The sequence below is a fragment of the Melanaphis sacchari genome, unplaced genomic scaffold (assembly GCF_002803265.2).
Source record: "Melanaphis sacchari strain LSU unplaced genomic scaffold, SCAv2.0 Contig7_pilon_pilon, whole genome shotgun sequence".
NCBI lineage: Eukaryota > Metazoa > Arthropoda > Insecta > Hemiptera > Aphididae > Melanaphis > Melanaphis sacchari.
In genome coordinates, this window is record NW_020271560.1 from 711,622 (window position 1) to 726,310 (window position 14,689).

General features: G+C 32.9%; 1 protein-coding gene across 9 annotated transcripts in view; it reads left to right on the plus strand.

Moving 5' to 3' along the window:
* The first annotated feature begins 1,579 nt into the window (after positions 1–1,579).
* Positions 1,580–14,689, plus strand: part of LOC112601831 (collagen alpha chain CG42342) — a 103,161-nt gene continuing 90,051 nt past the window's right edge. For all 9 annotated transcript variants that reach the window (XM_025349631.1, XM_025349637.1, XM_025349635.1 and 6 more), the window contains exon 1: positions 1,580–2,427. In XM_025349631.1, the coding sequence (XP_025205416.1) occupies positions 2,154–2,427 (274 nt within the window). In that variant the 5' untranslated portion in view covers positions 1,580–2,153. The remainder of the gene's footprint in view (positions 2,428–14,689) is intronic.

The following is a 14,689-nucleotide window of genomic DNA, read 5'->3' on the forward strand; positions in this document are numbered from 1 at the left end:
TTGCGTTGAAAACTGTAGAAATAGATAATAATTGCTATTATATAAAGTAGCACAATTCATTAGCAAATATTTTTTACCTAATGGATGATAACAGTTATTAATTAGAACGTAACGAATTATGAAAATGACCAAGTCAAAATAGTATTGAAAATAAAACGAATACCTACTACATATTGATCTATCTATTGTGTTTCGTTTTACCAACAGTTACAGATTCAGAGTAAAAATGATATGCAACTACTTCTTCTCCTCAATAAATATTAGAATTATAGGCTCCTAATTGGTTCTTATAGGTTCTTAACGAATAAGTGGTGCTCAACAATATTTTAAAGACAATGCGTAAACATCATATTAGGGGAAGTAATGGGCCATAAACCTACATGTCTTCTAGCTATCATAAAATATAAATCCTATAAACCTTTATACATAACTATTATAAACACAAGTAATGAAGTTGAGCGTTGGACTGTACTCGTTTTACCCAATCATCAACCTCCTGAAAAACCTCGTCTTGATTAGCCACTGAAGTATACATTTTATACGCGTACTTCATTTTACATAGGTTTAAGTAATCGAGGTATACACGTTCGTGTTAAATCACTGGGAGTACCGTTTAACGGCTGCGGTTATAATAATGATGAATGTAATGGGAATAGCTGCAGTATACGATATAATATTATGTAAAATTCTTGTATGATAAAATCGTAAGTTGTCGAGACTGCCTGCGTCGGGGGAGAGAAAATTTTACTACACAATATTATATGCTATTATGTGATGTATGATGTATATACTTTGGCGGGCATTATACGCTTGCAGTTGTGACGACAATCACTTGGGAAATCACCGTAAATTCACGTACAAACTCTGTCGTCGACTATATTTTTTCACTCCCCCCAACTAATAATAGTGTATGTGTTGTATGTAATAGTCGTCATTCGGGTTTATATTTTTGCGTACGTAACCACGTGGAGTTTATAATAATAATAATACAGTGCCGTTCCGCACTCGCAGATTTCAAAGAGATCTCGCTGAATGGCGGACTGATTTCTTTCGATCTCGCGCGCACCCGCCGCTTGCGTTCGGATGCTCCGGAGGGATTCGCTCTCGCTCGTTATTTTATTAAGAAATCTACAACGACGGAGTAGACACACACACACAGGCGACGACGTCACAATAATAGCACGTTATACAATAATATATATTTACACATACCACGAATACGGTTATATATACATGTATAGGTATGTTTATAAGTCCGCGCGCGTGCAGTTGCAGCAGGTTTCTCCCATGTTTTTTCGTATTGTACAACCCTCTCAAGTCGTACAAATTTTTTTTTCGTTTCTATTTTATACTTACTCCCTGCCCCCACCCCATACCACAAACATCGAAAAATTATGCGTATTTTATACATGCGTCGTATATAATATAATGTTATATACTCGCGCTGTCGTCGTCGTCGGGTTGCGGCGGCGTTCGCTCCGGGGCCCCACCCCCCCTCCCGAGCGACCCTCGTTCCCCCCACCACCGCACGGTCAACGGTGGTTTCCGAGAAGACCACTACCACCGCCGCCGCCTCTCTTCTTCAGTCAGTACTCGCACGCCTCCGTTGTCGTTTGTGTCGTGTACCGAGCTCGTCTCGCGAATTTCTTTTCGGCGCCGCATTTACGTGTTTTCCGCGCGCGTTTAATACCGCACGATACTTTGGCTTATCGACATAATTTTTTTTTCGTGTGTGCTATTTTATCATTTTTATACACGTATTGCTGTAAAATAGGTTTTTTTTGATTTTTATTCTTATAGTTATTAATTTTTTTTCTAAATCGTCTTCTCCGAATAAACACGGGTGCTAATCGTGTCGGTATAGTATAATATACCTACGGGGAGGTGAAAATTATTGTCTCGTTTTCGCCATAAGTGTCCGTGAAGGATAATGTTCGAACCGGTGTCGGCGGTCGGACCCCGCGGGAATTTCCAGCAGATCACTTAACGCGAAAGCGGCGACTGCGTATTATAGGGAAACACACAGCACCTCCTCACGACTTTGCAGGCTCTTCCGGTTCAGACCGTGATCCAGTTGTCGCAGACGGTACCGAACAGCAACACCACTACAACCGCCATCACCACCACCACCACCACCAACGCACTGCAAGTACATGGCGGCCGAACGACAGCAGACGTCGACGGTCCGACAGGCGTCAGCGGTCGGCCGGTGGGCCGTGACCGCGGCGCTTTGTCTGGCGGTCGCGGTATACGCGTGGCACGCGCATTCGGTCTTGGAGCGCCGCGTGGCCACGCTGGAAGCCGCTGTAGCGGCCATGCAGCTGCGGCTGTCGGGCGATTACCAGACGGCGGCCGCGATGGGACTCGCGGATCAGCCGCTCAGGAGCAAGCGGGACGCGACGTCCGGACAGTGCCTGTGCCCTCCCGGTAAGTGCGCGTTCACCCGTTTGGACATTACATTATTATACGTAGCAACGTCAATATTTTATCATCGTTACAATACGACGGCGATGGCGGCGAGTAGCGTGTTCGGTATGCGACCTTGACTGCTGCAGTCGTCCCGCAGTGGTTTACGATCGTCGGTAGGTCACTTTTATTAATGTAGGTACCACTTCGGTGGCCGTGTATAGCGTCTCCCGAAAACCACTGCCGCGTGCACAGTGCCGCCGTTCCAGTGGCCAGCGTACGCGTCACGATTGCGTTATCGTTGGCGCGACGATTCAAACATTTTCCCAGGTGTATTATTACGAGGCGAAATCATTTCACCGGCCCAACAATAATCGTACGACAAATTCAAGCGAAATGATTTAGACCGTCATCATTTCGACAGATAGGTTAACCTAACTTAATCTAATGATATATTAATCGTGAAGTTTATACTTATTCGTTCGCGCGCGATACACCTTCACACGTTAACCGCCGATTTACGAGATGAGAAACAAACGTCCGAGCCCGTAGTCTGACGCGAATAACCGCATTTAATGCCGAAAACGTACGAACAAACAACGTGTCTGATGAGAGACGCTATATGTCGGCGGACGGACACATCGAAACAATATTTACCAGCGACTTGTTTATAGATCCCGATCGATCTAGCGCCCGTCGAACACGCTTTCGGGCAGACCCGTGAAAGGTCGCGCCCCCTCATTGTGCGGGATCGACGGTCGTTCGTATCCGAACAATGGGGTCCAATCGTTTCGATCACCTATCGGTCGTCCGGCGGTGATGATTAACCGTATTATGAAAAATCGTATCGTGACGCCGGCCCGGTCGTCCGCGCTCGCGTCTTTCCGACGGGCACGGAAAATATGACTTGCAATTATTATTCTCGTAACGCGTTCTGTACACAACGATTAGTATTAAAGGTACGTGCACGTACGCAGTTGAGACAATGCGTGCTGGCTCGCGTCCGCTCGTTACGGCCGTGTGTCGTGAACGGTAATCTCCGCGAGTGATGATTGTTGACGTCTACTGCCGTTGAAAATTCGAATATTTATTAATACGGGCGGCAGCGACGGCGGTGCGCGCCAATGTTCTCGTTTGTACTTTTGGCGCGTACACGGTGATTTATAATATTATTGAATCGCTAGAACGCGCGGGTCGATTGATTAGGCGTTTCCCACTAGGTACGTGTCTGTATAATTGTTAATATTGTTAATATTGTTAATAACAACGAAAATAATAATAATAATAATAATAATAATAATAATATAACGTACGTCGTACGGGTATGCAATATAAATGGAGGCTGCCGAATCGTGTTTGCGACGTTAATAATAACAATAATAAATTATGACGTTTTATGCCTTCTGTAATAATTATATAATAGGTATCGGAATATCGGTATCTACGGTATCACTGTGTCATGATGTCATTATAGCGGTAGGCACTAGGTAGGCGACTGCGCCGTGTCACCCCTCTGCGGGGCCTACGCACCGCATTGTTTGATTTCGAATCATAAGGTTTTTTGTTCGTCAGGTTTTAATTTCTATCTGGCGGTCGACAGTAGTTGTTTTTTTTCACTTTACCAAACAAATGTTCGATAATAAAACACAAAATCACTAGTAAAAATAATTGAACACTGCTCCGGGGTCACTATATTAACGCGTGTTGGGCGTTGGGCGTTTTAATCTCATTTCGTTCCGTTTTAATTAATTTTCATTCGTATATCTATTATCACGCGGAAAAATCTCGTTTGTCGACCCGTCAAGCAAAACTTTCGTGTTATATATATACTCGAACATTACATTTTGATATAATTTACTTATCGTTTGAATAATGAGAACGTCTTAGTCGTAAATATTTTTAGAAGATATTAAATTTGTCATTATCTCGTGTAATGTCTAGTATCGTTGAGTTGGTAAAAGATTGTTTACAATATTTATAAATAATAACCGTAGAAAATTATTTTTGTCATGTCCTCGTTTAAAAATAACGTTTTTGTATACCTATTAGTATTTTTTTTTTTTTTTTAACGATACACGATTATTTAGAGATAAATTAATTGGATACTGCGATTACTATAATATATAGGAAGCTGGCGTAGTTAAAGAAATAATTTAGCCGTGCAACCAGTTTGTTAATTTTCTTAAACCTATTCGCGTATGTTTACATAGCAATAATAATAATAATAATAATAATAATAATAATCACAAGTTACGTGATGCGTTTAAATGTTTTCTTAAAAGCTTACCTATAAAATAAACTATATTATATTTTTTTACATAAGGGTTTTTACGCGGTGTTACCCTATTGGCAATAATAGCGTTTAAAATCGACGTTTCACATACGGTTTTTCGTATAATATATAATAATATTATGTGAAAAATATAAAAACGAAATGCAAATCAGGGAAAAAGGGCCCACCATGATTTTGGCAAACGCTCTGGGCGTGTATTTTGATTAATCGTCGTTGGAGTGTACCCCCTCCGATATACCGACCCGTTCACCACTCAACCACGAACCTGTATATGTTTTATGGCCCGTGAAAGATGTATCGGACGAAATCAAAACACGACCCCCGCGGGTCCAACGTCACCGTAGCCACCACCAACGACGAACCCTTTGGAGTTTTATCCCCCCGTCTACCACCACTGAATCGACGTATTATGCACCGCATAAAGCGTTTGTTATTGAATATTATAATAATAATATAATACAGTGGTTCAGAAGCTGAAAGAGAGACACACACACGCATAGGTGCTTGTAAAATAATATGAGACCATAAACAAACAGTTTCGGTCTGGTTCATGATTAGGTGAACGCCCCTTCAAACTTTATAAAAAATGAACAGTCTTTTAATATATTGCAATAAAATAATTTTATTTTTAATTAAAAAATAATTTATTACTCTAAAATAATTTGATTATAATTATTAAAAATGTATATATATAATATAAACAATAATATTTTACATACTTTTTTTAAAAACAAAGTACCTACACAAAAAATAGAAAAAAATTACTTTATCGTAAAAGAAAATTGTTAACTACAAGAAAATTACATTAATTAAAATAAGTTATTATTAAAATAGAAGTTTTGTTAGTCGATTGCTGGAAAATCTCTTATCATTTTATTAATTTCATCTTTGTTTATAAATCGAATGTCTTCATATCTACTAACAGCCAAGTTCAAAGATCCAGATATTGTTGGTTTATCAAAAATCTAAGTTTGGTTTCAAGTTCTAAAAATAGTCGTTGACATATAACTCGTATGTACGCAAGTATAAAAACACATTTAAATGATATATTACATGCGCAGTGTGCTTAATAAATCAAACGTTAGTTATCTGTTTAAAAAAAAAAAAAAAATTAATAAATCCTAGTCGCGAGTCATAAGTAATTTAAATAGAAATTTTCTCATTTAGGCTGTGGACTTTCAATACTGAAAAACATCCTAGGGGCCCTCGGCAACCGTCAGGTAGTCGGGTGGGCCGGAACGAAACTGCACACAAACGTACGTTCGACAAACTCTTGCGCGCGCGCCCGCCACCCGTATACTCGTACGATATATTTATCATTATTTATAATCATTGTTGTATTTATTATTGTTGTGTTATGATGGAAATCAATAAAAACCGGTCGGACGAAAAAAAAAAAAAAAAATTAAACAAAATCCACTCGTAAAAATGCTCACCTCGACAATGCGCGTCCCCCGACAACAACGACGAGAGAGTGCCATGTCGTTAACGGCTGTTTGTGTACACTATGTGTGTACGCGTTAATGTCGGCGCGCGCGACGAGTTTGTCGTCAAACACACGCTGACACGTACCGTACAAAACACACGGCGGAGAGACCATATATATTTTTTTAATATACTCGGCAGTGTACACAATATCACTGAACCTAACCGATCCCGCGTATGGGTTTTTTTGTGGCTCGATTGGGGAGAATATATCTTTTTTGTGTTATTATCAATTTTTTTCTCCCGTCCTCTCGCTAAAACCCACGAACAACCCTCGCCGTCCATACACGCATCTATTATAAATACGCAATACCTTATAATAATAATAATAATAATAATGATAATAATAATAATACGATCGTCCTCCACGTATCCATACCATTCACGTCCCGTTTCCTTCCGCGTCCGGGTGCCAATAATTATTATACATGTACGTTTTGTACACTGTTTCCACGGACGGACGGTCGGAATAATCAGAATAATAGCAAATTCATTTTTTTTCAACCATCTAATAAAATATTGTACTACAAAAATAAAATTTTTTTAAAAAAATATACTATTTATTATATGGAAATAGACTCAGAGTTCAGCAGATGGAGCGTAAATCGTATCGATCGGTTAAAAATTATATACGCGCTGTCTAAAGTTCGTCAGCTACAGTGAATACTCGTATAATATTTGCTTTCAATAATCATTTTTCATAACAATAAATTGATTAATACTTGTTCACTACAATGGCCATATGTTCGATTTCGTTTATTTGATTTTTTTTCTACTAGCTTCAATTTTAATAACCGACAAACTATATTTATTACTTTTTTCGTTTAGCTTTAATCATTGCGCGCAATGTCCGTAAAATATTTTTTATATATTACGCATTATAATTCATAATATGTTGTATATAAAAACAATATTAATGTTCAATTCGACTTTCCTGCTACTTGTTATCTTGTTGCGCTTCGAGTGCTAATTATGTTATGATATATATGCATGTCACTATGCCAGATGTTTGCGCGTGTGACTAGGAAACTTAACGCCTATGTGTAGTTGCGAAATTTCATTTTATATTAAAACGTAACGTTTCGACACGACGAGCTCGATCTTTTGTATATTATATTATATTATATAGAAGGCATATGTGATGTTTATTATTATATTACATTGTATTATAATTGTATTGATGGTGCCACACGCAACGTCCGATATTATTATATTTATTTTAACGATACGATTATTATAAACACCATGTCCGCCGCCACTGCTGGGAGGTGAAAAACCGCAACAGCTGGTCGCCGTATATAGAGCTACTGTATCCAAAAATCGTGTAGAGTCGGATCGACATGCGTGTCGAATCCTCAAAAATCCTACACGCAAATCTTTATGCGCATTCTATTATGCAGCTATCGGGTCAAGTTTCGCGTGTCATCCACATGTGTTTGTGTTGTCAACGACGATTCCGGTTGTATTTTATTTGTATATTATTTTATAGGTACGCAAAGTCCGAGAACATCAATAGTATAATACTGTAAGTCTATATTGTACCTGCCTAACTACCTACTCTTATGATATTATTCAACTCAGACACTTGTACACATAATCGTTGGGGAAAATCAGGGTGGTTTACATGTGCTTAGCCTCTTCAACCAATATTCATACCTCCCCGAAAAAATGTTAATGTGTGACGAGTGCTATTATTATTTTTTATAGTATGTAATATTGGAACTGTTTGTTGTTATTTTTAAATATTTATAAGTTTAATTTATGTTAGTAATTGATAAATGTATAGATACTTCAAAATTATTTTTTTGTTCAATCGAAATTTCATTGAATATCTACCTATAATTTTATTTTGCTTGATAAGTTATTTTATTAATGCATGTAACATTTAACTTGGAATTTAAATAGTTTTGTATTTTAAATTTTACAAGTAACAACTGACTGCTTTCCAAGTTTTTACAATATTATAAACATAATTTAAGTTTATTACGAATCATTATCTCTATATTAAACAAGTCTGAATAGTTTTATTTTTATTTGTTTCTTTTTAATTTCACCATTTTACTTCAATAATGGTTGTTGATGATTATTATTTTCAATATTTATAAATTAAAGGTGTTTTGTGTGGGCAGGTATAAAATATTATATAATATATCAAATATTAGAATTGAACCTTATTACAAATAACTAATTTATATATTTTATTAAATTATTAAGTTCATTTAATTTATAGCCGTTTCACAGTTAACAGAGAATATTTTAATTTTGAATTAATGAACTAATACATTTTAACTTCACCTACTTGGCTGATTCTTATTAACAGTACTATTTAGAAATATTGTATTCCCTATAGATATAAATTTATGAGAGTTGATGACTTGGGGTAAATTAATTATGCTTAAGTAGTATGCTGTTCTTCCTTATATATTATAAGAAAATTTTTTATTATTTTCTATAAAATAAACGTTAACAGTTCAGTGTTTGTTTTTGGTAAGAAAAAGATAAAGCTCACTTATTGAGTTAATAGTATGACTCTTTATGGGGTTGTTATTCATTTGACTTCTTCCCACTGCTTAGTTGGTTAAGTTTGACAGTCTGACGTGAGTATAATACAATTAATGAAGCAATTTAAAATGTTCTGTAGAAATTATTTAAATTTTTCATTTGGTTTTTGACTTTGTTTTTGTTATGCTGTCTACAACCACATCACTAAGTGACCATTATTAGTTTTATTTTTATAACACGCTCACTAAAATTAGCAATGATATTTATTGTTAAGTTTTCTTAAATTTTATTTTCATAAATACTGTTATTGAACTACTATAATACGCCCTATATAGAAGAACATAAATCAATATATAAGTGTATGGTTTTAACTTTAAACTAGATATAAAATATAATTTATGTTCGTAAATAATTGCGTTAGACAACAATAGTTATTTGTACTAGGTTTAAATTTCTGTAGCATAATATGGCAAAGTTGACTTAGTAAAATGTTTTGATCAATTTATCAGTTTAAATTAATCTTTAAGTTTTATTTTTTTTTAATTATATTAAATGATCAAGTATTTTTGTATACCTTGTTTGAAGATAATTATGGGTTTAGTATGTAATAATTTATTTTATGTTAATTTTGTAGAATATTTTTTATGGTTCTTTACTAATATTATGTATTTATGGTTGATTATTATTTTAATTTTTTAATATCAGTTGCTCTGTAAAAAATAAAAATAAAATTATGTGTATACTATTAAATTATTATTTTTAACTTAAATTTACAGAATTAAATTTTTAAATAATAAAGAAGAAACTATATTTTTCTAACAATTGTAAATGCTAAATATTTTTAATTAATTTTAAACAGATAAGTATTTACATTGGCTGCATTTTCCGTATATTATTAAACTGAGTAATTTGTTTTTAATAAAACATTGTATTTCTACCATTAGCTATATTATCTTATACTTTTAAATTGCGAGCAAAATATTTACTAACATATATTTTCTTTCTAAAATTCCAAATAATAAAAACCGATTGAGTTTTTGTTATATTTATACCATTTATAATATTGCACAATATATATATGATTGTCTGTGGAAATGATGACGATTTTACTAGGATTATCTAAAAAGCTTATTGTCGTTATACTTATATGTTTATGTATAATTAGATGTCTGTTTACAATATATGTTGGTTTAAAATAAATCCTCGATAAGTATGTTTCGTTTTGCTTATTCCAAGTATTTTTTATGAAATAATTCAGGCTTTTAATATTAACTATACACTGAACCTCTCTGAGGGGATCTTTGGTGTCAACATTTTACTATAAAAGTATAATATTGCTTACAGATTTTCTAAAAAATGTATTAATTGTATTTAAAAATTTAGTGATTATGTAGCTATTTTATCTAGGTTTTATTCGGATTCTCAAACCTATAAAGTACATATCTACTATATATCAATATAATAGTGAAACATTTCTATCAATTGTAAATAATAATCATGTAGTGGTAAATTAGTATGAGGAACATGTAAATAATATATGTACATTGTATCTACCTACATATTTACGGTTACCGCTTGAACCAAAGTAACCACATGGTAAACATAAAATCAAATACAATTCCGTGGCATTATTGGTAAACATCGTATACCTAATATATATCAAAATAATGTACCAGGTAATAATTGATGTATTACAACCTAATAGTTTAGCCAATTACGATATCTGCATAAATACAACTTGCAAGGGACAAGGTGAACGATGTAATGGAAATCTGGATTAACCAGTCAATTAATCGTTTGGAAAAATATTGAATGCATATCATTTTTTCGCATTCACTATGTCCTCTGATTTTCATTGATTCCCTCAATTAAATCGTTTTCGTTCCTCGGTTCACAAGTGCGTATAAAGTGCTGCTAAAGATTTTTTATACTTGGCCAGACAGTGTTAAGAATATGTGGTTATTACTGGTCAATTTTCTCAATTTTTCATCTTTGTGCAGTTAGTTTCTTATTAAGAATATACGATTGTCGTTAATGTCCACGAGTGCTTTTATTAATTATTATTATACGTACGTAGAGTGGTAAGCATTATTATTTATTTTATTTTTGTGATAGACTAGGATAATTCGCGATTATAGAAGAATTATGTGTAGAAGAGTGAGGCGTAGAGAAATCTTTATTATAAATTCTTGTATTTAAGTTTATTTGTGAATTTACAGATATCTTCGTTTTTAGTTGTGTGAAATAAGTAGTTTACCGAGAATTACGAGCCAACGTTGAAGCGTTAAATAGTAAGACACCTTTATTATCATGCCATTTGTAATATTGAGAGGTCCTTTAAAAGGATATACAGTTAACCATACGCTTCAATGACCGTTGTTATTAAGTATTCATTGTATTTATATATTTTAATATTTTGTATCGTTACGTAAATATATTTTTTTAAATCCGAGTTTATCCTTAGAAAAATACTGTTGATAGATTTGAATGATGATTTTCAGAATAATTTATAAATATTAAGAGTTATCGTGAATTATCGTCACTTTATTTATAACATTTAAATACGAGTATTACATCATGTATAGGTTTGTAAAATCTGGATGAAAAATTCGCTTAATATGATATTTGTAAATTTTTAGTGAATATATTACTGTTCAAAATTTAATAAATATACAATTTAACCGTAAAAGAGCAGTAAATACACTTAGAAAATAATTTTATATACATAAAATTTATTATTATTGAACCTTGAAAGAATTAAAATAGACATATTCTTTACAGAAACTGAAGTAACATATTTTTACTTCAAAAAACCACAATAATTACCAATTTAAATTATATTCGATGTAAAGTATATAAATATATTAATAAAACGTAATATACTGTATTGAAAATTTGCGTAAATAAATTATTTATTAAAAATAAGTAGATTATAATAATTAATCGTTTATATTTATAACTGCATATATAATATTGTGTGTTTAATATTATATTAAACAAAAATCGTTCTAGAATGTATGCACTTTATCAAACGCTTTGTATCATATTTGCGGCACTCACCTACATGTACTAGCTAGCTAAGTAACTAATAACGTATATTTTAAACTCAGTCCTATTTATTTATTTTTATCACAGCCATTCAATTATATGATTGTAATAAAAATGTGTGTTATAAAAATAAAATTCAGGAGGTAAAAAATTAAAATTATATAGTTAAATTATTTAATATATTTCAATAAACAATTCGATCAATACATTTAAAGTGATTCAATAATTAATTATTAATTAGCCTGTCCCTTAATACGTCTTTGATATTTATAGGTAAATATTTTTTATATTGTTAAACTTAATAATTTTACTAGATACGTACACCATAGGTACTCACAAACTGAAAACGATATTCATTTTGTCCTAGTGTCGTCCATTTGTATAATTAAAACGAAATACACACGCGATGATAACGATATACGTAAATATTATAATATACGGGTATAAAATCGACACAATTTCGCTTGACTTATTTACTGTCATTATAATATGTGCATACTGCTCAGATTCATGTCTGGGAGCATAAGTATGAGGTAAATCACACGCCGTGACGATGAAAATGGATACAGAAAACTACATAGCAGTGTAACGTATATTTTTAGTGGCTACTCAACACGTATCGTTTCATTGGAAGTATGTTTGCTGTGTACGGATAAAAAATATACCATAGACACACGAAATGGCTATTTTGAACAGAATTTGTGTTAAACCCTTCGGTGTATACAATTTTTTTATCACTCGAATGCTGGCACTCGATACAAATGGACACTTAAGAAATAGTAGTCACCCTTCTTTGATATAACATTTATCTGTATGTAAGTAGGTATATTATGATACAATTGGTGAGCATCGCCGAGATGTTTTTCAACGATATTCGCATTCTATCGCGCCAAAGTATCTACACCTAACCTAGGTGTATAATAAGTTGGTAGGTGCTAAGTAGTATTTTTTCCATATTGTTATACACACTTTAAAAATGATTTTTTTTGTATAGCGGTGATTTGGTGGGTAAATTATTCCTTGCCACATACACTCCTTTAAGCTTTTAAATTTGTTTTATTTTTACTTCAACTATGCGTAGTTTTTTCGTGAACGATATTAGGATAAAAATAAAATTGACGTTGTTTTTTCTGTTTATTCTGTAATAGAATTTAAATGTTTTAATTTTTTTTTGCCTCTCTTTGTTGAAGAAAGATCCATTTTTAATAAAATTATTATTTTGGCTTTTTTCTGTCAAATAATTTATTCGATTAACAATCATTAAAAATTCCCTAGATAGTCACATCATAATTTTTATTGAAACTTGTTATTTTTGTCATTTATTGTGTTATTCTGAAAGTTTTAGCATCCCTCGATTTGTACGGCAATCAGAAGTTATTGTCAGTAGTTTAATTCCACTATTTTTCTACCCATCCATGATCAGAGTAAATACTTGAGAATTGGTTCATAAAAATCGTTTTTGCATTAGTGGGGAGAAGGGCTCAAAATGTACGAAAATTAATAGCTTTAAGGAATTCAATCACTATCTAATATTCTGTGCTGTAGCCACATGTAGCAGCCTCTTCTCCAGTTCCAAATCAAAAACTATTTGTAAAGAGGAGGGGAGAAGGGAGGAATTATTGTAATTGTAGCACTGATTACCTGTATCCGGGATATGGTTCACAACCGCCCATCCGTTCCCATGACTCGACTATATATTCAGTGTGTCCCAGCGCCACGACGACGACGGCTTTTCATCATATTTATATTCTACATTTCTGTAACCGAAATCAATAAATAAAAATAACTATAATGAAAACATATAAAAGAAGTTTTTAACTTATAACTAGCCTTATATCTCCGAATAGTCAGAAAAAGGGTTATAAAATCATAAAATGAAACGAGGTCAATTTTCTTTATGTCTTTATGGTCCTTGAAATTGAAATTGTTATTTACAACACTATTGCATTTGATACTTAAAGCAGTAAGTATATAGACTATATAGGAACCATGATATGAGTAATCAACACACAACAATATGTTGTATGAAAATGTGTTCACAAATCAAAATGTAAAACTTAAATATATAGGTATTTGTTGAAAGTTATTGAAAAAATATCATGAAAATATAATAAATAACAGTTAATTTTGGAAACTGAACTGAGCATAATACACAAAATAATCGTTAATTCATTAGTCTTATTTTAGTTTTATGATAGTTTTTGAGATCATCGGTGTTAGATTTATCGGTTGACTAGTTAATTGTGTTGCGCGTTATAAGAAAGTGCACACCATTGGCTACAATCCAATATATGTGTGAATGATGGTAGGAATTGTAGTTTAAAGATTCGAAACTATATTGGTTAAATGTAATTTTAGATGCAGTTGACAATTGTTAAAAATTACTTGGATTACGTAGTGCGTGCTAGAAAAATATTTTACATTTTTGAGTTACCCATTTCATCTTCAATGAAGCCGTTTATAAATATATAATTAATTGTCAAAAATATCTTGTAAACGATGAAATAGAGCTAATCCATTCAGTCACTAAAGCTTTATCTTAGCTCTGTTTATAAAATATCGATTTATTATTTTTGAGGAAACTATAAACTATAATAACTAATCTAAGAACATTTAAAGTTGTTATTTTTAAAATTGATTTGACACAATACATTTATTGCCATATGAGTAAGATTTTTTAAGACATTTGAGTTATTAATATTCAGCGAGTGTTCTGAAAAATTGAAAATAAATAATTGTACAAATAACAAATTATTTTCTTGTTGAAATAAATTGTTCTTATTTTTGTTATAAAAAATTATATATACACTCTTGAAGGAGGTTATGTTTCGTGAATACGTTTATAATAGAACCTTGTGCATTAGAATGTTTGATAAATATAGCGTCAACATGCGCACTTGAACTCATAATTTTCCTTTAAGACTCGACTCTTTAAAATGGAACCCTCCCCTCCGG